This window comes from Sinohyriopsis cumingii, chromosome 4 (genome assembly GCF_028554795.1).
Source record: "Sinohyriopsis cumingii isolate HCF-2022 chromosome 4, ASM2855479v2, whole genome shotgun sequence".
Classification (NCBI taxonomy): Eukaryota; Metazoa; Mollusca; class Bivalvia; order Unionida; family Unionidae; genus Sinohyriopsis; species Sinohyriopsis cumingii.
Genome location: NC_142964.1, coordinates 32,591,286 through 32,613,795, shown reverse-complemented (window position 1 = coordinate 32,613,795; position 22,510 = coordinate 32,591,286). Strand labels below are relative to the sequence as shown.

At 36.2% G+C, this 22,510-nt stretch overlaps 1 protein-coding gene across 1 annotated transcript in view; it reads left to right on the top strand.

The window, feature by feature from the left end:
- Positions 1-429: 429 nt before the first annotated feature.
- LOC149800899 (sorting nexin-2-like) overlaps positions 430-22,510 on the top strand; it is a 69,879-nt gene continuing 47,798 nt past the window's right edge. Inside the window, exons 1-4 of the mRNA XM_089954962.1 lie at positions 430-563; positions 12,265-12,382; positions 18,465-18,712; positions 22,337-22,435. Of these exons, the coding sequence (XP_089811088.1) occupies positions 474-563; positions 12,265-12,382; positions 18,465-18,712; positions 22,337-22,435 (555 nt within the window). The 5' untranslated portion in view covers positions 430-473. The remainder of the gene's footprint in view (positions 564-12,264; positions 12,383-18,464; positions 18,713-22,336; positions 22,436-22,510) is intronic.

Here is a 22,510-nt window from a genome sequence, read left to right as displayed (position 1 = left end):
TTGCATTCTTTTAACTATATTGCTATCCAGCTGATGGTGCTGATTTCGAGTTTACCAGAAATATTTTTATTTAGTATAATATTGTCGAATCCCTAGACGAGTTAGATAAAGCTATTGTAGTTAACATTGTTAATAGTGATACAATTAATGAATGATTGCGCTTTGTAACTGCATATTATAAATTATAACTGTAGGTATACTAATATTCCGTTCATAATTTAGCAACAATAGTTGGCATCAAGATGAGTCACAATAATTTTTCTTAAAAGTATCTATTGAAAAATATCAACTATCTTAAAAACGTAAAAGCTTATGAAAACAATAAAAAAAAATAATAAAAAATAACGGAAAAAAGACGAGCCGTATAATTTTTCAGAAACGAAGACGAGTATTCAGCATAACCGACACAATATTTTAATTACTATGATCTCAATCACTAAAGCGCCTGGTAAAAGTGTCACGTGAGAGAGAAAATGGCCGACGACAGAGAACCACCCCCGTTTGAAGTTGATGAGGGTGATGCTAAAAAGGATGACGACGACCTGTTTTCAGATGCCAGTGAAGTTAGTTGGAATTATTAAGAATAGCAAACGTATTATATTTTAGCAAATCATGTGAAATTGAAGAGTTAGGGAACTTGGCGATATTGTTGAGCCGGCTTGTAAGGGGTGTGAGCCAATAAGGAAACGACCATGAACTCGTATAATATCGGTTTATTACTGAAATCTAGTTAATAAATATTTATGTCCTTAACAAGAAAGTATATTGACACATATGTAATTGGTCGTTAAATCTTTATCTAAAGGCTGTGAATATACTTCGACTTATTAAGCATTATCACAAATATCTTAGCTCATACGATAGTCCTACAATGAATGTTATACGTCCACCTTGATATTTGCTGTTTTGGTGCGATTTCTTACTTCAGCTGTCGGGATATTATACTAGTCCAACAACATATGATGTTTAACCCTGATATTTATGTTTTAGGGTGGATGTCTTCGTAAATAAAGGCGTGTAGTGTGTACCATCAACTGACAAGGGAATGACAGGGTTATATTTTTAGGAATATCTCATACACTTGGCAGTCCTAGTGATATGATGTACGACATCGACCTTGATATTTATTTTTTTGGGGTCGGTGTCTTATCCGTTGTTTTCACATGATGTCAAAAAACGTGTGTAAATCCATTCCGCCATTTTGATTCTCTGGTCACACAAACCGGTACCTAACAACATTGTTCATCCCACATAATTATGAAGGCATGTCTCATTTTGTGCGCAAGGATATAATATAACATCACATTCTATTGTGCATATCAATTACACGAGACCAAATGCGTGACTTTTCTCCTTTTTCTACAGGTAAAACATTGAAATTTCAACCATCTTTGTTACTCTTTCATAAACAAATAGATTCATCAATAAACAGATGCATAATAATAATAATAATAATAATGAGGACTTTGTATAGCGCCTAATCTTTAGAAGCTCTAAGTGCTTAACAACATTAGACAACACCTATAAGATAAAAAAATCATATAATAATATTATTACAAAAACAAACACCATGACATTAGAAAAACATTAAAAAAATAAAAAAAACATGCTGAGAATATTTCAGGTAGGAAACATTATTAGGTCTTTAAGTTTGTTCTTGCTGTCGAAAATAAGTGAGTTTTGAGAGCCCTCTTGAATGTGATCACTGTGTAATTGTGTCTAAGTTCAGTGGGCAATTCATTCCACGTTGCTGGGCCCTGGTATGCAAAAGAACGCTGTCCATATGACTTTGTTTTCATAGTGGGAATAATGAGTATACGATTGTCAGAAAAGGAGCATAAGTATCTTGCTGGGGTGTACACATGGGTGAGGTCAGATAGTTATGTTGGACTAGAGTCCGACAGTATAACGTAGCACAGAGAACAAATTTTGTGTTTGAATCTGGATCGAATGGATAGCCAGCGTAGGGTACAGAGCAGCGGGGAGGTGTGCTCTGATCGTGGTAATCTTAAGAATGATCCAAGCAGCTGTGTTTTGAACTTTTTGAAGTTTCTGGAGTAGATATTGAGATGAACCAGACAGAATTGAGTTACAATAGTCCAGTCTTGAAAGTACTAATGAACACAAGTGTTTTAGTGGCATCAACTGAAAGATATTTGCGAATTGAGCTGATGTGTCTCAGCTCAAGATATGCAGCCTTGCATATGTTCATGACATTTTGGTGCAATGTGAGAGTACTGTCCAGAGTAACACCTAGGTTTCGTACTGATTGTGTGAATTTAATGTTGGCGTTGCTGATATTTATTGTTTGAGGTAAAGGATGTGAATGAGAAAGTCTTTGTGTTGTGATCAGAATGGCCTCAGTTTTATCATCATTCATCTGCAGCTTGTTACATGTCATCCATGATTTCACATCAGAAATGCACCTCTCTACACCTTGGATGGTAGCATCAACTTCAGTTGGGTGGCTAGATTTGTATGTTTGGGTGTCGTCAGCGTACAATTGGTGAGACACTGGATGATGATATATGACACTTGAGAGCGGCTGAGTGTACAGAATGAAGAGAACAGGTCCAAGAACAGACCCCTGGTGAACACAACATAGATCAACTGGGCTGGAGTGTATTCCATTTGCAGATACAATTTGTGTCCTGTTGACCAAGTAGGACTTGAACCACAGTAAGGCTGTATCATGAATGCCAAATACATGCTGGAGATGGTGAAGTAACATATCATGGTCTATTGTGTCAAATGCTGCAGACAAATCAAGGAGGGTGAGGACTGTAATCTTTCCGCTATCCAACGCAGAGAGAATGGCATTAACTACTTTCAGAAGAGTAGTTTCAGTACTGTGGCAAGGGCGATATGCAGATTGTACATTGCTAAAAAGACTGTTTGAATTTAGATGAGATACAAGCTGGGATAGAACAATCTTTTCTAAAATTTTGATATGAATGGGAGATTAGAAACTGGGCGGTAGTTCTTCAAATCGTTATGGTCTAGTGTTGGTTTCTTCAGCAGAGGCTTTACAATGGCAGTTTTGAAAAATGATGGGAATTCCCTGGATGAGAGAGAGGTATTAATAACATCAGTTAGTGAAGGCAATACTGGATCTAAGCACTCAAGCAGCAGTGATGTTGGAATTGGATCAAGTTCACATGACTTTAGTGCACTCTTCATCACGATTGTACGTATGAAATCCATAGAGACAGGTTCAAATGCTGTTAATAGTTGCCTGTCAAGTTCTGTATCCCAACTGTATGGTGATGACGAGTCAGTTGAAATTGTGGTGTCAAGCTTATCTCTAACAGTTTGTACTTTTTCATGGAAGAAATTTGCAAACATGTCCGGAAGGTCGACTGGAGAGAAGGTAGTTGGAAGTGGTGTTGATTTGTTCCTTGTTAGTAATTAGCTTGTTAGTAATCTCGAAGAGATCTTTGCAGCTGGAACTTTCCATGATCTTAGTAGTGTAGTGGGCTGATTTTGCTGCATGGATTATATTTGAACATGGAGTATATATAAACAAACAGATACACAAACAGGTAGAAACATGTAATTATTTTCAATTTACATGGGCTGAAATCAATAATTTGATTATAGTTCAAGTTAAAAAACCAATTGTTCATATATATTTTCATATTTTTTAAAGTATTTAAAAAATAATCGGTTTTGACAATCAGTACAAAGTCGTGCTTCATTTGGCAAATGTTTAATTTTAATACACTTAAGATGAAATTTCTTTGAACGGTTATGGCTTACATTCAGTATCATCCTACGTCCATAATCTTCACCACAAATTCAATATTTGACCCTACTTATTAAAACTGGTTTGTCAGCTGTCTTTAGCACATGCATATGTTTGCGAAAGGCATTTGTACATAAAAGTTCTGACATAATACACATGCTATGACAGTTTATTTCTGTAACCGTTTTTGTATCCTGAAGATCATTGTCCGCAAATAATCTTTCAAGATGACAAGCTTAGGGACATCACACAAAATATTTTTTTAAAAGACAATATTGTATGTTTGTATAAAAAAATAACTGCATTTATATTTTTGATAGCAATATGCATGATTATGATTCAACTTCTCTCTTCTATCTTTCGATATAAGCCAGGTAACTTAGATTTATTTTTATTTTCGTGCTATGGGGCACATAATTTCAAGTATAATATATGTATCATTTCGATTAAGTAAATATCCTAATCAGCAATTAAATATGATTATTATCTTGAATATACACAATGATTCGTGTTGATAAAGATTTGTTAGGGACTCAAAATGGCGGCACAAGATACGCGCTCTTTGCATTATGGGTGTTTGCATACACACTCATGACATGTGTGAAAACAACCCATTGCCTAAATAATGGTGCGGTGTTGCATAGACTAAAGATATTCAGACTATACTTACTCTAATGTCTTCTTCCAAATGCATATTCTGACAGATGCAAAAGGGCGTGTTTTCAAGTTCAGTTGACCTGCATTTCACTTGGCTGAAATGCTGTGGAAGCCAGGAATGCCAAAATTACTTAAAAGGATGATAAGTATCTTCAAGAAAATGAATCTATCTAAACACTTTATTCAATATTAATATCATTTTTATTAATTTTGTTAATGCCAAATGAAACAAAGCTATCTAAATACTTTCTTCAGTATTAGTATTTTTTATTTGTTTCGTTAAAGAAATATACTTCAGCTTATCTAAATTTGGCATTCCGAGTTCAATTTCATTCCAACCAACTTAAATATTGTCAGATTCATCAAAAACAGCACATATCAATGATGATTTTGTTTTGTCAAGTGATGACCTCGTTGACATGTGCTCTATGCTTGATTATTCTGGCTTTGTCAAGGTTGTTGTGACAGTGTCAGGTTTCTAATCATTATTCAGGAATAAATATGTTGAGTTTGTGTACTTTAATTCTTCTACCAAAAAGTATGGGACTTTCATTTAAAGTTTTTGAATTGTTATACAACATTAGAAAGAGGATTTATCATTGATATCACATGACTATTGGACCTCTGATATCACAGACATGTAGATTGCAAGATTTATATAGTCATGTGACAAAAATGCAGATGGGGAGTACCAGGTAAAATTTCATCAGTGTTGTAGTTTTGTCTTGTCTGTCCGCAGATTGAAGACACAAGAATTATAAAGAGGTCCAGTATAAACCACCATTGCATGGTTTACTTAATTGGATAACAATGGCTAGATTGGTATGTTTGATGGCTGCAGTGAGTAAGCCCATTGTACTAATTTGCATATGTAAAAAAGATCATGAAGTGGAACAACCCAATATAGGTAAATAAAACATGCTTGATTCATTTAGGAGAATAAAAGTTATTACATACCATTGCCTTGATTGAGAATGCTTAAGGTATCTGTATTAAAGATTATTAACAAGTTTGTGAACTGTGCCAACATTTCTTACCTCATATATATAAAATGGAAAACATGATTATTTCAGTTGTTGGAATAGTGTTCAAGTTTGAATAATTTTGGAAGGCGATCTAGGAGGCAAAACAAGCCAAAATAAATTTCAGAACTCTTGGTTGATGGAGTTTTACATTGTGAAGCACACCAGCAAAAATGAGGGGTGCATTTAATTCTTGGCACATATGGCAAACAACATATCGACATATGTCAAGGAGACCACCTATATGTAACATTCTGATTACTTAATTGACCCATGCTTTTGAGTATGATTTTAGCCATGAAATAGATTCAGAGATCTCGGAAACGCTTAATTACCTGTATTTGAACACCAATTTTTTATCTGGGATGCAGAAAATCACTGAGCAGGGAGTCCTCCGTACGCATGTGATAGGTGTGTGGCAAAATTCAAAGACTTGCCAGTCCTGCTTCAGTCACCTGCTTTGTGGTAAATGTGTTGATCAATTAGCTGTGCTGACATTTACAATGACAGAATTCAGTGACTGAAAGACCCGTTGATGTACATACATGTTGCCATTATAAGAGTACATCAAAAAGAACATGATGCAATAGCTGGGCGGCCAGTTCAAAGGCTTTGACTGGCAGCGGGTGGGAAAATGTACTGATATTTACAGTGATTGAATTCATAGTCAGAAAGACCCGGAGGTGCACATGTGGTCACCTATAAGAAGTACATCAAATAAACAACTTTAGCTTTCGTTATTGTGTTCATTTCTGAATGTATCGGAATAAGTAGTGCACGAGAATCAAGACATGTTAAGACTTAGACAAAATGCCATTCGTAAATTTGGATAAGTATTTTGGGATTAAACGGCAAACTTACAAAGATTGTAACGAGATTCAGAATAGTGCTAAAGCTGCTAGAATTGATAGTTCGGATAGGACAGTAGCTAAGTGTAAGAAAGTGTCTGATGCCTAGCATAGTGTTTGGAATAAATCCTTACTTGGATTGACAAAATTCAGTAACACTCTGATGGACAAACAAGAGCTATTTAAGAGGTACATTGACTGACCATACTTTTTTAAAAATGCCCCTCACCTTAGCCCGGTTAGTTCTAGTGTTTGTAGCGAAATGTATTCATCAATAGATCATTAGCTAGGCCAAGTTTTGATATCAATTACGTTGACAAACAAACTCCTGCCCATTCACAAGCATATGTTTTGATAGCTGATTGACCATAAACCCTTTTTCGAGTAAGGTAGCAACTATCAATTTCCTGCATGTTATCCTTTGATGATAAAACATACAAACATGTTTTTTTAAGATCAGAATCGGTGATCTGGATATATATTAACTGCCTCTTGCACACTATTTTGTCATAAAATTAGTTTGAAACTGTAAGTGAACCAGTAGGCCTAACGGGAAATAATGGCAGACTTCGCTAAGTCTGGGATGTACCAGTTTATTAGATTGTCTTTTTTCGTACATCATTGGGCAAATATTTTCAGAAAAATATACAAATCATTGAAAGCAAAGCCAAGGTATTATTTTATTAAAGATTTAACTTTAAACTGCAAATATGTAGGTCAGAAACATAGAGGACAATGCTATGTTGTGGAATTCGTGAGATGAGCTTTATGGTCTAAGCTGTTTTACGACTTGACACGTATTTGCGAAAATACGGGGGAAAAACAGCAAATCAGATACTATTTAACCATTGCCTAAAATTACTACAAGGACATAGACAAATAAATCATAAATTTGCAATCCTGTCAATGGACTGTTGTAATGAAGCTATATTAAAGTGAGTGATTACATTACGGAAACCTCTCCATCTAAAAATAGTTGCACTCACGTCTGTGTTGATTCTGTAGGAAAGAAGGGACTGCACCTTTTGATGGTGGGACTCCTATTTTTACCAAACTGGGAGTCCTGTACTCCTTGTTTTAAAATCCTAGCAAGATCTCTGAGATTGGTTGATAGACAATAATAAGCATATACTTGTTTTTGCATGGTTGATTTGTGTTATCACACATACTGGACAGAGGATTTGAACTGTAGCTTGAGCTTGTGAAATTTGAGTCTGGGCTTGTGATTTGTTTTATAGTCTCCTGGCCCTGTGTCTAAAATGATTTGCTTTTAGCACTGGCAAGGGATTTATTTAAAACATTTTCAGTATTTATTTTCTATGAATAATAATTATCACATAAGAGGGTAGGAAATTATGTTATGTTGCTTAAGCTGTTCAAGAGAGTGGTTGTATTTTTTTCAAGATTACGGAGCAGTATATCTTTTAAACCTTTTTATGCAGAAAATGACTATCATCAGCCTCAGATATATAAAGATTTTCTATCTTCACTGATTATTTAGTTCAACTGGTTATAGACCAGAAGAACTTAAGGGATGTCTGCGGTAGACCATGTTTCCATTATCACAATCTGAAAAACTTGTTATTGCTACTCCATGGATGATCATATCATAATGGGGTTTTCAGTAAAAGATTTCTTATGATGACCGGTTAAAATAATGCACATCTGATGGATAAATTAAGAGTTTCCATCCAGAAAATCATGTTATTGATACTTGTCCTGAGTGGAAAGTATTATTCACATGTAGTTTTCACCAGAAGACTTCTTATTCCATCTAGAATGCTGCCGATCTGATATCTAATACGGTCACAACAGCAACCATCTTGAAAATTTAATCGCAGTGCTTTCTGAATGTAAGGTGATGTCATCATCGGGTTGGTCCAGAATTAAAATTATGCTGTAGGACATCACAGCAGCCATCTTGAAAATCTTGTTATTGCTGCTCCTGAGTGAAAAGTGATACTGACATGGCGTTTTCACAGCAAGGTTTCTTATGATGTCTGATTAGTCCTAAATGAAAATGCTGCTACTTGCCCATCCAGTATGACTGCCACAGTGGTGAAAATCTTGTTATCATTACTTCTGATTGAATGGTCATATCAGCATTGAAAGATTTCTTATGATATCTCATTGTTTATAATGGCTAGTTATATCAACATTGTGGTTTCACTAAATGATGACTTGGGATGTCTAGTTGGTCTTACATGGAAATGGTGCAAATCTGTTATCTATTATGGACACCATCATAGCCATTTTGAAAATCGTATCATTACTTCTCCAAAACAGAATATCAAAACGAGGTTTTGACTAAACACGTTCTTGTGATATAACTTGACTTGTTGGTCCTGAATCAGAATGTTGCTGATCTGACCCCCAATATGAAAATGTTGTTTTAGCTACTTCTCTTAAAAGGAAAGTCCTTTTGACATGGGTTTCGTCAGAAATATTCCTGTAATGTCTAGTTGGTCCTAAACGAAAATGACCCAAACTGACTGTCAGTATAGCCACTATGGTGGTCAACTTGAAAATATTGTTATCTCTACTCCTTCCAAAAAGTTGGCTGTATCAGCATGGATTTTTCACCTGTTGACCTCTTACAGTACCTAGTTGGCCCTAAATGAAATCATGCCAGTCATACATCCAATAGTGCTGCCATGATGGCTGTCTTGAAAGTATTGCTGTCTCTACTCCCTTTGAATCTATGGTTATATTGAAATCAGATTTTCACCAAAAAAAACTTCTAATGACATCTACTCTGTCTGAAATGAAAATGATACCATTCTGACATTTAAAAAAAATCAACCACACAGCAGATATCAGAAATGGTTTCAATACTCCACAGATAAGAGGAAGAAATGGTTTTATCATGAATGAATAGAAATTCTTTTCACTCAGTAGAACATCAGTTCCTTTGAGAGAGTCTTGTTTAAAAATATTTATTTCACCGCCACAGTTTCAAAAATGAACCAAAATATTATGCTACTTTACATATGATCATGTGTAATATCCTTGAACTCCACCTATACTGTTAAATGTACATTTAAAGGGTATTTAAATAGAGTTTCCATGATCCCTAGCCCCAGGGACATAGCCCGTGTGTAATAATTGGAAACTATTGAGATGCCTACTTTATAACCACATATAGACACTCTGGGCATCAGAAAAATATGTACATACAGCTGACTTTGTCCCATTGTCCATTCCTACAACCATTGAAAAAGCCTCTGGATAATAACTTGGAATCTTTTGAGCTCACCACCCTGTAGCTATATATAGACTTATATGAAAAGCAAGTTATTACATCTGAAATTACCCCACAGGGTCCATCCTTGCTTGAAGAGATTTATCCTCAGGGTGAATAGCTTGAAAACTATCATGATCCCCTCCCTTGTATATACTTACTGTATATGACAGACGAATACAACTGACATTTACCCATGCGGCAGTCCAAGCACACAGAAGCCTACCCAAGGGACTGAAACTTCAGGTTTTATGTCATATTGATGAAAGTGCAGAGATGCATGTTTTACATACACAAAATTCTAATTTTGTTTTTGGGGGGGAGGGGGGTACCAGACAGTGTTACTTGCAACAAAGAAAGAAAAAGATACAATTAAGGAACAATCCTTTCAATTGAATACACATTAATGAAACTAATGTTCATTTTGGCACATGTATGACACATAGATTTCTTTATAATCAGCTCAGCAGGTCATAGACCAAAAGAAATAATGGGATGGTCAATAGTTTATCGTCTCGCCATACCTGATCTTCAGGTCAGGTCCATCTGCAAACAACATGGACCCAGATCTGCAACACATTATGTGATAGCAAATCTGGGTGTAGGCAGCTTTTAGTTGGACTTGTTTCCAAGTCAACTGTAACAACATTTGACTCTTATCTACCATTGCATAATGCACTGGCATAATGTTCTGCTGAATGCTCCTTAAAAACTGCACTCACCATCTCTGCCAAAGTATTATGTGACAGCAGATTTGGGTTTATAAAGTTTGCAGTTGGACTAATAAGCAAGTACATGTATATATGGTAATGTTATGTGTAATAGGAGTTGAGAAGATTTATAACTTTTGATGTTGTACACTATTTCGTTTACAGATATTATTAAAAATCTTCACTCAAATCGGCTCATTAAATATCAAACCCGCATTAGAGTATTTACTCTGAACTAAAAACTTTAATAATAGCATGTAATAATTCAAAGTTTGCAGATTTAATCACTGAAATTTACAAAAACTTTTTCAATTTCAATTTGTTAAATTTCCATCATGTTTTGAATGAGAATGGCAAGAACCTGCATTCATTTAGTTTGTTTTAAATCAACAGTTTAAAATCATATAGTCACGATTTTATAATTTTCAAATGAACTCTTATTGCTGTCACTTTTCAAGCATTAGTTTCTATTTTTAAATTTGATTTTGTACTAAACTTGCTTTCACAACAGTCTCATATATGATGATATCAGAAGCTGTTCTTATTTCTGCTTTGAAAAACAAAAACGGGCTTTAACTTGATAAGTATTAGTTACTTCACTTTAAATCATTTGGGCCTTGAAACATCCATCCATCCTACCTGGTAGTATTGGAGCAATAACAAGTGTATTTCAAGAAAAAAAATGACATAACATTATAGTCGCATTCTGGTTTTTGCCCTGCAGAAGTTTAATTCAGTGAGAATTGCTTGGTTGACCGTTTATTTTGGATTGTTGCCCAGAAATCACTTGTTTAGCCTTTCATTATTGTAGATATTTTAGCCTACTCTAAAAATCACTTTTGTGGCCTTTCATTGTTGTACATTTCAGGGCCTAATCCTGAATTCACTTGTGTTGCTTTTCATTAATGAAGACTTCAAAACCTATTCCAGAAATGTTTTGTCTTTCGTTATTATAGCCTTAAACCAAGAACCACTTATTTGGCCTTCATTGGTGTAGACTTTAGGGCCTAGTCCAAAAAACATTTATTTGGCCTTTCATTAGTGTAGACTTGAGGGCCTAGTCTAGAAATCACTGTTTTTGCCTTTTATTATTGTAGACTTCAGTACTTTGTCCAGAAATCACTTGTTTGGCCATCATTAGTGTAGACTTCAGGGCCTAGTCCAGAAATCATTTGTTTGGCCATCATTAGTGTAGACTTAAGGGCCTAGTCCAGAAATCACTTGTTTGGCCATCATTAGTGTAGACTTCAGGGCCTAGTCCAGAAATCACTTGTTTGGCCATCATTAGTGTAGACTTCAGGGCCTAGTCCAGAAATCACTTGTTTGGCCTTCATTAATATAGACTTCAGGGCCTAGTCCAGAAATCACTTGTTTGGCCTTCATTAGTGTAGACTTCAGGGCCTAGTCCAGAAATCACTGATTTTGCCTTTTATTATTGTGGACTTCAGTACTTTGTCCAGAAATCACTTGTTTGGCCTTTCATTAGTGTAGACTTCAGTACTTTGTCCAGAAATCACTTATTTGGCCTTCATTAGTGTAGACTTCAGGGTCTAGTCCAGAAATCACTTGTTTGGCTATCATTAGTGTAGACTTCAGGGCCTAGTCTAGGTCCCACATCTTAGAAACATTTTGTGCAAGGAGCTCTAGCTCAGGCTAAAAGTACAAGACTAATGACCGTTTAAAAGTTGAATTAAAATAAATCTCTAGATTTATTTTAATTCAACATTTAAACGGTCATTAGTCTTGTACTTTCTTGTAGACAGAGAACTTTCAGATTTTCTAACTTGTGCACATCTGCTAAACAGAATTCTGTGGCATGTGAGCATCCCAAGTATTGTATTTGAATTCTGGGTTTCAGCTTGAACGTTTTGGTCAGCATGTTTCAGGTATACCAGGCGGGGATCATCTTCTGCTTGTGATTTCGTGTAAATAGCATAGATCATGAATTTCCTGATGATGGAAGTCAGGATCTGTACTGCTTGCAGTTGAAAAAGTGTTATGTGTAGATAAATGCAGCATGATCTTTGTTTCTTTTTTATAGCATCAGAAGACAGACAGTGTTAGAGAGACTCAAAAGGAAGCAGAACCAGTGAAGAAAACAGTGCCAGTTTATGTTTCACTCAATGACCAGGATGATGAAGAAGATGATCTATTTGCAGGTAATGCATATGATCGCTTTTTGTTTGAGCTGTAACTGATGGAAAATTTCATTATTATAACCGCCCATCCTTTTTCTACAGAGTGTTTACTTGTGCATATGCACAGAAAATTTTCTTTGACCCAAACAAACCTAAACTGATCAAGTACTTGATTCCAATACCACATACTGAAATCAAGAGTTGACTTGAGTAGCATATTGGTTTTTGAGCAGTGATACTCTTTTATTCCACTGAATATCTTGTTTTTGAAGAAGAAATTTTTTTTCATAAGTGTGTTTGGTTAGCTGTTTAAAATGGTGGAAATTTTGTTTTCTTTGATGGTTGTGACCCTACTGTTACATGTCATTCTTATTCATGACATAGTGGTATTATCAAATAATCAATCACTGGCACTGTGTCAGTGATGAGTATAAAATATTGGTTATATGTTATTTATTACAAATTATGTGTGACATGTTTGTGGAAACTTTGAAAGTTTCGTTAGTGATAGTACCAAAGGTATAGAGTGTGCCCACACGTTTTGAATTTTAATCTTTCTCCAGGGTTGTAAATGACTCCTAAGCTGTTAGTCCGTATGTCAGTTTTTGTGAACAGTGACCCAAGTCTCAACATGTGTACTCACACAGCACTTAATCTCAGAGAAATGAAAACAAATACATCTTTCCATCTTTATACACTAAATAGACAAAGGGAAGAAACTCTTGCCTATTAATTCCCTGTACTAGCACTAGTTTGGCAGTTTTGACTAATTGCTAATATTATCACCATAGTACTATATGACCTTCTGAAATCCTTGAATATCTTTTTGTGATTTCAACCCATTCATCCAGAAAGAGGGTATAATAGTTGTATTAATGTACATCTTACAAGTTGTACACATTGTGTTTGATTTTGGGTCAGTAATTGTGAATATTGTATTAGCTATGCACTTTATTCTGTCCTTTTTCTCAGTCACAGAATCAATGGTGCATGTTGTTGTTTATTCACACACAATGCATTGTGAACACTTTTGGGTTGTTACCTTTTTAATCGTGTCCTTGTCATTTCAGCTAGACAGTGGCAATGAAATACAAGTGCTAGATATTTAAAACTAAAGAAGACACATTTAAGATATGTCTCACTTGCACAAAGTGTTTGTTATCCTCAGCCTGCAGTGTTTGTGTTATATTCAGAAGGTATCAGTTCCACTGTGCTGCAGAAAAGCATCAAGAGCAAGCAGACATGAAATCTCAAATGGAGTGCAGCATTTTGAACCAACACATGAAGATGTAATTCCCACCTGTCCTCAATAGAGTATGAAGCCAATAAAGCTGTCCGAATTTTAGGAACCTGTTGATCCTAATAGTCGGTCACCTGGGTACCCAATCAAACGGCAATTGTATTAAATGTGGAGCTGAACTGCTTTGTTGTAGGTTCATGCATGCCAACCCCAAGAGATTATTAGTGTATTTATTATTAATATAAATGGCAAAAAAGCATACTCTGAGCTTAAAAAGAGCAACCTACATATTACATGATATACTTAAAGAAAACTGTGAAAGATGTATGTTTATTTTTGCTACTTATCTGGATCTGCAGTTAAAATTCTTGCCACAAAGCAGCTAAATCCATGTGGATTAGTAGTTAGAATGAGAGTATAGATGCAAAACAGACTGGTAAATTATCCATGCGTAACACTCACTTTTAACTAGTCTAACGTTCGATGAATGGTTGTGAAGTTCACAAAGGATGATTGCTATATTACATTAGTGTCGAATTCTTTTTTCAAAATTTGTAAAATGCTATTATTTTTCTTTTTCCTGTTGCAGCATGTTTCTAAGTTTAGCAAAATCCCTCTCCTCTAATATTTTTTAGTCTTACAACATCCATGAGTCACATCAATAAAGCCTGTTTTGCTTAATATCTGGTGCCATTTTTTCTTCAGTTTAGTCTGGTCTGCAACATATGTGTGGTTCAAAATATAATGAATCTGTGACAAGTGGTTTTACATTCAAGAAACCAATCTATTTTCCTGTAACTGTTTTATATACAGTTACTATAACTAGAAAATAAGGAAAATAGATGAAGTCTAATGATGGATAAATGCACAGCAACCAATAGTCACAAGACATGAGCCTCAGACTGTAGGTAATCCTTATTCTGTGTCTTGCTCACACTTTGATCTGAACATGGAAACATTTTGTAAAAAAATTGTAATGGGTACTCGGTTGCCCATTTTATTACCTGGGTTGTTATCAGTGGGTGGGTACACAAATATATGGTTACCCGTTGACAGCTTTAGATGCCAACTGTGTCGTTTACATCTGGCAAATTGGAGGAACAAAAGGCTGCAGAATTGCCATCCCCACAGTCTTCCCAGATCCTCTGTAGAGTTACCGATGCAGCACATGGTACAGAAAGCGACGATGCAGTTGCTGCCCTCAGGACAATATTTTTCAATACAGCCATTGCAAATGTTCATGGCAGGTTTGGAAAGGAGAGTATCTTGTCTTGGCAGTCCAGTGGCAGTAATTCCCCTTGAATGTCCAAGAAGAGCCTTTTGACCTTTAGATCTGTGTGCATGGAGTCTTTGTTAGAGCTCAATTATGTATATCACCATCCTTACATGATGTGTTCCCACACTGGCTGCCGACCAGCCAGTCCTGTTTGGAAGGCTATACCTATCATGACCAGATAACCATGACTGTGGTGAGCTGTGCCACAAACCGGCCAACAGTTCTGTTGTGGTGGCGCTCTACAGTTTCGTATTTTGCATAGGGTTAGGATTTTAAAGAAAAAGAATTTCCCCGGCTTTCGTCACTGGTTATACTGGCTATTTAAAAAAGACCTTGTATATATTAGGTATAATGCAAAGAACCTTTAATTCCTTTATTTTGGTGTATGATTGATAAGTGTACTATGGGTTATAGAGTATACAGCTTGGCCTTACTTCAAATGTGCACCTTTCAAAAAAGTGCTAGCTCTACTTGGTCATTTTCACTTCCTGAACTTTAGAGGTAAATTGCATAAAAAAGAGCCGATAACTTTTTTTTACATTTTATATATTTGATAATTCATTCATTGCACTTTCAGAAGCTGGTATTGTCTAGTCTGGCAAAATTCATTTTCCCTATTTTAATAGCTGCTATGTATAGTGTACTTTAAACTAATTCAGACTGATTTTTTAACACAAGGGAGCAGTCATTTTAGTTAGCAGTGTGCTTAAATCATGTAAAATTTCCAAAAGTACAATATCCAAAAGAAATATCATCCACATTACATTAATGTAGCATAGAGGTATGCCAACATTCTCTCCACTGTGCATGTTTTAAATGCGAACTACTTCACCTTACATACGTCACTCTCTCAAAAGTACATATTATCTGGTGAGCACCCCCTGTGTGTGGAACTGTATGGGGATCAGTTTGATTGATTCATCTGTTTGCCACATGTTTTGCATAATTGGTTCCAGACCTAACCATGCTTCCAACAACCATACATACTGTCCAGCCAGCAATTAAGCCAACCACCCAGCTGGTCATCCTGCACCATCTCCATCCAGCCATATCAGCAAGACAAATCGTGGAACTTACCTGAACTCTGATTTATCTAGTGAGTCCTTTGTTCATGGCTTATCCATTGGAGAGATACCATGACACATTTAGAGATGATGGCAATGCCTTGTCCATGCCTCCAGGAATGTTTTGGATGACATCTTCCAAAAACACATGGTAAGCTTAATTTCGGTGAAGGACAGGAACAATTTTATGACCCTTTTAGGTGATTTAGGCCTTTTTGTGAACTGTGCAAAGTCAGATCTCAATCCATCTCAGCGTTTTGTGCACCTGAGCATAAAGATTTTTACCATTTTCAGCTTTGTCCATCTCGTATACGCTTGGTGTGTGTTATTGAACTTGTGGAGTTTATTTCCATTAGAGAGTGGATCTTAGTAAGAGTTTTTTGCATCTCCAATTTGCCCTATCCAGCTGCAGATTTAATTCTTCCTGCCTGCCATTTCATGTGGTCTTTGCATATGACCCCGCTGGCCTATTGGCGCCTCTTTTCTCAATCTGTGAGTTATGGTCATGACCAAAGTAATATTATTCCTGCATCAGTGGCACACACAAAAAACTCTTTTTCTTGGCAAGAATCATATGGAACTTAACCAGAAGGCATAGCATGTATGGATGGTGGTTGATACAGTTGGGAAATGAAACATGTTGCCGTACTTCACCATTTTGAGTGGCAACTGGGGTCAAGAAGAGTTAACTCTACACATCAACCATTTAGAAATGAAGGATATAGACACCTCTCTTCATTTCTGGAAGGATCATTTTATGGGAGAGCATTCCTTACCATGTCAGAACAAGAGATAGGGAGGGGTGATTCAGAAGCCTGGGTATTGGATAAACTGCACTATCAGTCAGTTGGAAGGGATATTGGGCCTGTAACTACCAAAACATGGTTTAGTACAAAAAATAATAATGAAATTGAGGAGCCAGAACTGCAAAGGGATTATTTCAGTTCTTTTCAGATTGACAAAAGCTGGGTGAATGGTTATTCAATCTAGCTATAGATTTTCCTAGGAAAATTCCAACAAAACTGAACCTGCTCAAACAGCCATGGTCACAAGTGTTTCATCCCTGCTCAGACTAGATTCTCCTTTGTGACTGACTCTTGTTTGGCAAGCCTTACTTGCATTTGTGGAGAGAATTTCATGAGCTAGAAAGCCCTGCACTTTGAATGCTGATAGTTCCATTTCAGCATTATTATTCTTACCAAAATGTGGCATATTTTCAGAGATTGGTGCAATACCTACAGCTTCAACCTTTTCAGCACTTCATTCCCACAGTTGGTTGACTTTTCCATGGAATTTTTTGAGGGTTAGGCATAAGCTGTGATTGCTATGAAAGGCCATCATTCCATGATATCCAAGACTTTTTCCTCAGCAAACAAGCTTTTTGGCTGTTGTTTGAATGGGAGGCCATTCCCTTCAAAAAAATGCATTTGGAAAAGAGTACTTCAGTAGTCATTTGCAAAGGATGTACTAATGAGAAAGAAGTATTTTTATACTTTGCTCTTGTTGTCAGTATATAAGTATAACAGGGTGCGATCTTTTGTTGTATAAAAAGAGGTGTTGGGTTAAATTTAGGTGGTATTGACTGAAACACTTTAAAAAAAGAAACAGAAATAGACATAGCATTAAATAATTTACAACTAGACAGACAGTGTGCATGAATCAGCTTTATAATAATAGTTGAGTTTCCAGGTTTAAAAATGGACACACTATTCAGTGTTGAACATATCAATCAGTCACTGAGCTGCTTTGACAGATGATGCCCTTCCATATTACAAAATCAGCATGTTTACTGCATTGATACTTTTGACTCAACATTTTGAGAAAACTTTGTATGGGGAGACTTGGTGGGAATTTTAAGTGATCCAGGTGTGTGTGTTGTACCAAAAGTTAGCCCTGGTTTTCCTGGTCCTGAAGAAGACAATAGATAGTAAGTTCTGGTGATGGCACATCTTTGTCATTAAGAACCTTGGATTACCTCCAGTATTTTCTCCATGACAAGTCTGATAGGTTTGATTACCTCCAATGTTTTCTCCATGAAAAGTCTGATACATTGGATTATCTCCAGTATTTTCTCAATGATATGTCTGATACACTGGATTACCTCCAGTGTTTTCTTCATGACTAGTCTGATACATTGGATTACCTCCAATGTTTTCTCCATGAAAAGTCTGATACATTGGATTATCTCCAGCATTTTCTCTGATAGGTCTGATACACTGGATTACCTCCAGTGTTTTCTTCATGACTAGTCTGATACATTGGATTACCTCCTATTGGGCAGATGTTTGTTTTAGCATGCCTATTAGTGGTTCATTCATGGATCCTCTTTTCATGTCAGTATCCTGCCCATAACAATGGAAAAATTCCATTTCAAAAATGGTGGAATGGGAATTCTCCCATTGGAAAACCTGGGCAAATGACTGACATCATTGCAAGAGGCAGTATCAAGATACAGTTTACTACAAAACTTGTTTGCACCGCTGTTCTTTGCTGGAATAACAGTTAATGTGTGTTTCTTTTCAGAGGAGGAGGTTGTACTAGACTCGGAAGAGGACGAAAAAGATCCGACAATTACAGAAAAATTTATACCAAAGCTAGAAGAACCCAAGAAGAAGGAGCCAACGGTTGCAGAGTTCTTGGCAGCTGTACCCCCCGAGGCTATTCGTCCCCTTTCAGCAGAAGAAGAGCGGCCCAAACTACCTGTATCTCAGTCATCAACATCATCATCAAAAATAACTTCTTCAACAAAAAATGCAGAAGAGAAGACCGAGGTTTGTTTGTTGTTAAAAATGCCCTTCATTTACTTGGTTGCTTCTAATAAAACATTATTTTGTGTGGCAAAAAGTATGCAATATTCATGCCTCAGTTGTAGAATCAGATTGTTTTTATGTTCATGCCTTCTTTGGTTGACAGCTATCTCAGTTATACCCAGGGAAGTGTAGCTTATGAATTCATATTATTTTGTAATTACATTTAGATTATGTCCCACAGTCCTTGATAAATTGCTCAGAAATTTGGCAGGCATTGTCAGGAGGCCTACATCCACATGTTGTTCTGACATGCATTTTTTAACTTTACTGGTTATAGACCAAAAACGTTTATGGAATGGTCTGTTGTCCATCATCTGGCACCCATCACCTCTCATCCATCTGGTTGCATAAGTTTGTTATTGGTACTCCTCCTAAACTACTGAGAGGGTTGCCTTGAAACATGAACACATATATTCATCCCATGGTTTAATTGGTCCTAAATGTAAATTGTTCTGCTTGGACATCCAGAATGGCTGCCTTAGTGGTCATTTTGAAAATATTGTTATCTCTACTGCTTCTGAATGGACAGTTAACACAGCATGAGGTATTCACTTAAAGACTTCTTTTGATGTCTACTTGGTCGTAAATGAAAATGGTGTTGATTTGAAGTGACCTATGGCTGATACAGTGGCCAACTTGAAAATCTTATTGCTTTTGCTCCTGATTGGATGGGCATATCAACATGGGGTTTTCACTAAAAGACTTCTTATGATGTCCAGTAGGTCCTAAATGAAAATGGTGCTGATCTGATCTCACTATAGCTGTCACTGTGGCCATCTTGAAAATCTTGCTATAGTTACTTCTTTTGAATGGATGTGCATATCAGCATTGGATTTTTACTTCATACAGTGTCTAGTTGGTCCTTAATGAAAATGATGCCGATCTGACAACCAATATGGTCACCATGCATCCACGTTTATTATGTATTTTCATTATGATTACTTAAATATTTTGCAATCTTATGATATAACTCGTTCTAATTTTGAAGCTAACTACAATTTGTGAACACCACACAGATATAAACACAATTGAATCTTGCTTTGTTTGTGTGTTCAGTAGATACTTAAGTATAATTTGAGAAATAGTAACCATCCTAATGAGTGTGATGTCCAATACTTGTATCGATGAACAAAATAACACTGATTGCAACATCCAGGAAATTAGAAACAAAAAGTTTTTTATTTAGGCATAAAAATGTTAGTGAAATCTTCTGTGCGAAAGAGGCCCAAATTGAGACCAGGATTACATAGGAATGAGTACTAGGTACCCATAAATTTATTTATTTTTGACTGTTAATGAAAATTAACAGTCTTTATAAGTAATTAGAATAGAATTGCCTGTACCTGTCTTTGTTGCAAACAGAAGTAAATTGATTACAGATTTGTCCCAACATAAGTTCTCTTGTGAGACACATTTGATATTGTGAGTTTTACTGTTGCTGTCAGTATCTCTTACAGATAGCTTTATAACACATTCTGTTAATGATTACAGTCTGCCAAATAGTTTTTTCCTCATCACTGGTATCTGCTTATTTTCTCTTTTGAATACATACCCTCAACCACATTAATGTTATAAATAAAGCTTCAGTACATCCCAAGTCCACTAATTCCAGAAAGATGAACATTCAATCTTTAATGTCTACATGCCATTCATCTACAAAGGGAAGAAACTCTTGCCTGTTACCTCTTTCTACCACTGCCAGGTGGCACTGGTGGTAAACCAGATTTAGCTTTCACTGCAGTACAAGTAACGTCATTCTGCATCAAATCCTTCAAGATCTTTATGGTTTGAACCATCCATTTACATGCATGGTGATTTATTAGGTTTTTAAACTTGCTGCAAAGGGTAACCTTTCTTGGGAATTCTCAGACTTCATTGGTTTTTTTTACTTTCCCACCTGGTAAGTCACATGCAATATCAGCCCATATTTGTAAGCTGTATTTTTAATTGCAAACATGGCATCAGTTTGATATATTACATAATTGTGGGTGATTTTGAATTATTGATATTTTTAGATTGTTAGTTCCAATTTTTGTAGTAGTTGTCTTTTCACAAATATCCATAAAATGGTCAGAAGTACAAGGTCAACAGGAATGATTGGACTTGTGTCTCGCATGTAGGAAATGTACTTCAGCAATAGTATGTAATATTTGCATCCTTCAAAAGCACGATAGTAGTTTTGCTGTGGGAAAGAACAGAATTATCTCACTTTTCACCTATTTTTTCTTTCAAGTAAATTGGGAAACATTGAATCTTGTCCCCTTTCAACACTTCATCCTTTTGGGTATGGAGTTTTTGACTATTCTTAATTTGACTTATCTCCCTCAGATATGAATTGCACAGATTATCAATCTCTGTATCAGTCTCAAATGAAATGGGTTTCTGCAAGAGGGTCTCTGCAGCTCATGGTTTTTTAAATGCAGCCAATGATTTGATTCTTCTAGGTATTTCATGTTCCTTCTATAGATAGCATTGCTCAGTCAGTGGCACCCATTTTCATGTCTGCATCAGATTAGACAATTTTTTGGTCCTAATGACACAGCTGGGTAAACGTTTGAGCTGGTCATCCAGTCCCTATCCATCCATTGACATGCTGAGAAGGGAAGCTATGAAAGATCCCATCTGCACTCTCAGACTTTATTTGAAATGCATGGAGAAGATATGTGGGTCCCACTCACCCCAAGCCCTGGCATTGTGGCTGAAGCAGGTAATATGTGCATCATACTCTGAGTTATTACAGGATAAGATATCCTTCATGACAAATGCTGTTCATTTCGTTAAGAGCAATCCTGGCAAACCTTGCATTCCAATTGCCATCTTTTAGTCTGAGATATAAGTGAAGCCATTTCCTGACTTGCTGAGTCAACTTTCTTTTTTACTATCTCTGAGAGCTGTCATCAAGGAGTTGAGAATTGAGCCTGGTAGATCCAGCAGCTACTTAATAAGGAAAAGTCTTTCTTTTCTCCTTAACTGGTGTTGTCATCACTGGTATAGTAACTGTTGGTTTTGCCACCTTCATGTTGGGAATTCTTGCAGTCTCATTTTGAAGGTGGTCACTGATGCTGCATTTCCACAACCTTTTATCTATTCTCCTGTCATTAATGTGATCTGGGAACATATTCAAAGGATAAAAGAAATTTGTTAGTAAATTATGTTTCTGTGAGAATTCTTACCCAATATCATTATTTGTAAACCCTCCCACACCTCCCTGCATCCATATTGATGTAACACTCAGCTTAAACTATTGGTGCCACCTGGCAGTGATAATGGGAGGTTATGGGTAAGAGTTTTTTCTCTTTGTATATATATGTATGTAGACAAGAAATACAATTTTCACCTTTCTGGGAGTGCTGGATTTGAGAGGTAATGAAGCTTGTTTTTCTAACGTTAGTGTGATCAGGTATGCATTCTTGGAGAAAGATAATCTACGTAGAAGGTAAATTTTATAGTAAATTATAAAATTTGCTTTCTGTGCAGATTCAGTCTTGGCAGGCAGAGATTCAGTTTACAGTATTCTGTCATACATTATGAATACCTTGCAAGTATTATTTATATCATGTATGTGCTTTTATGCATTTATTTAAGGGAGAAGATGACCAATACTCCCTGGAGATCATGGTGACAGAGCCAATGAAAGTTGGAGATGGTATGGGAGCCTATATTGTCTACAAAGTCATGACCAAGGTGAGAAAAACATTTCACATGCATACAAAAGCCTTTTTAGGTCAACTAGTTATTAACCTGGAGACCTTATAGGTT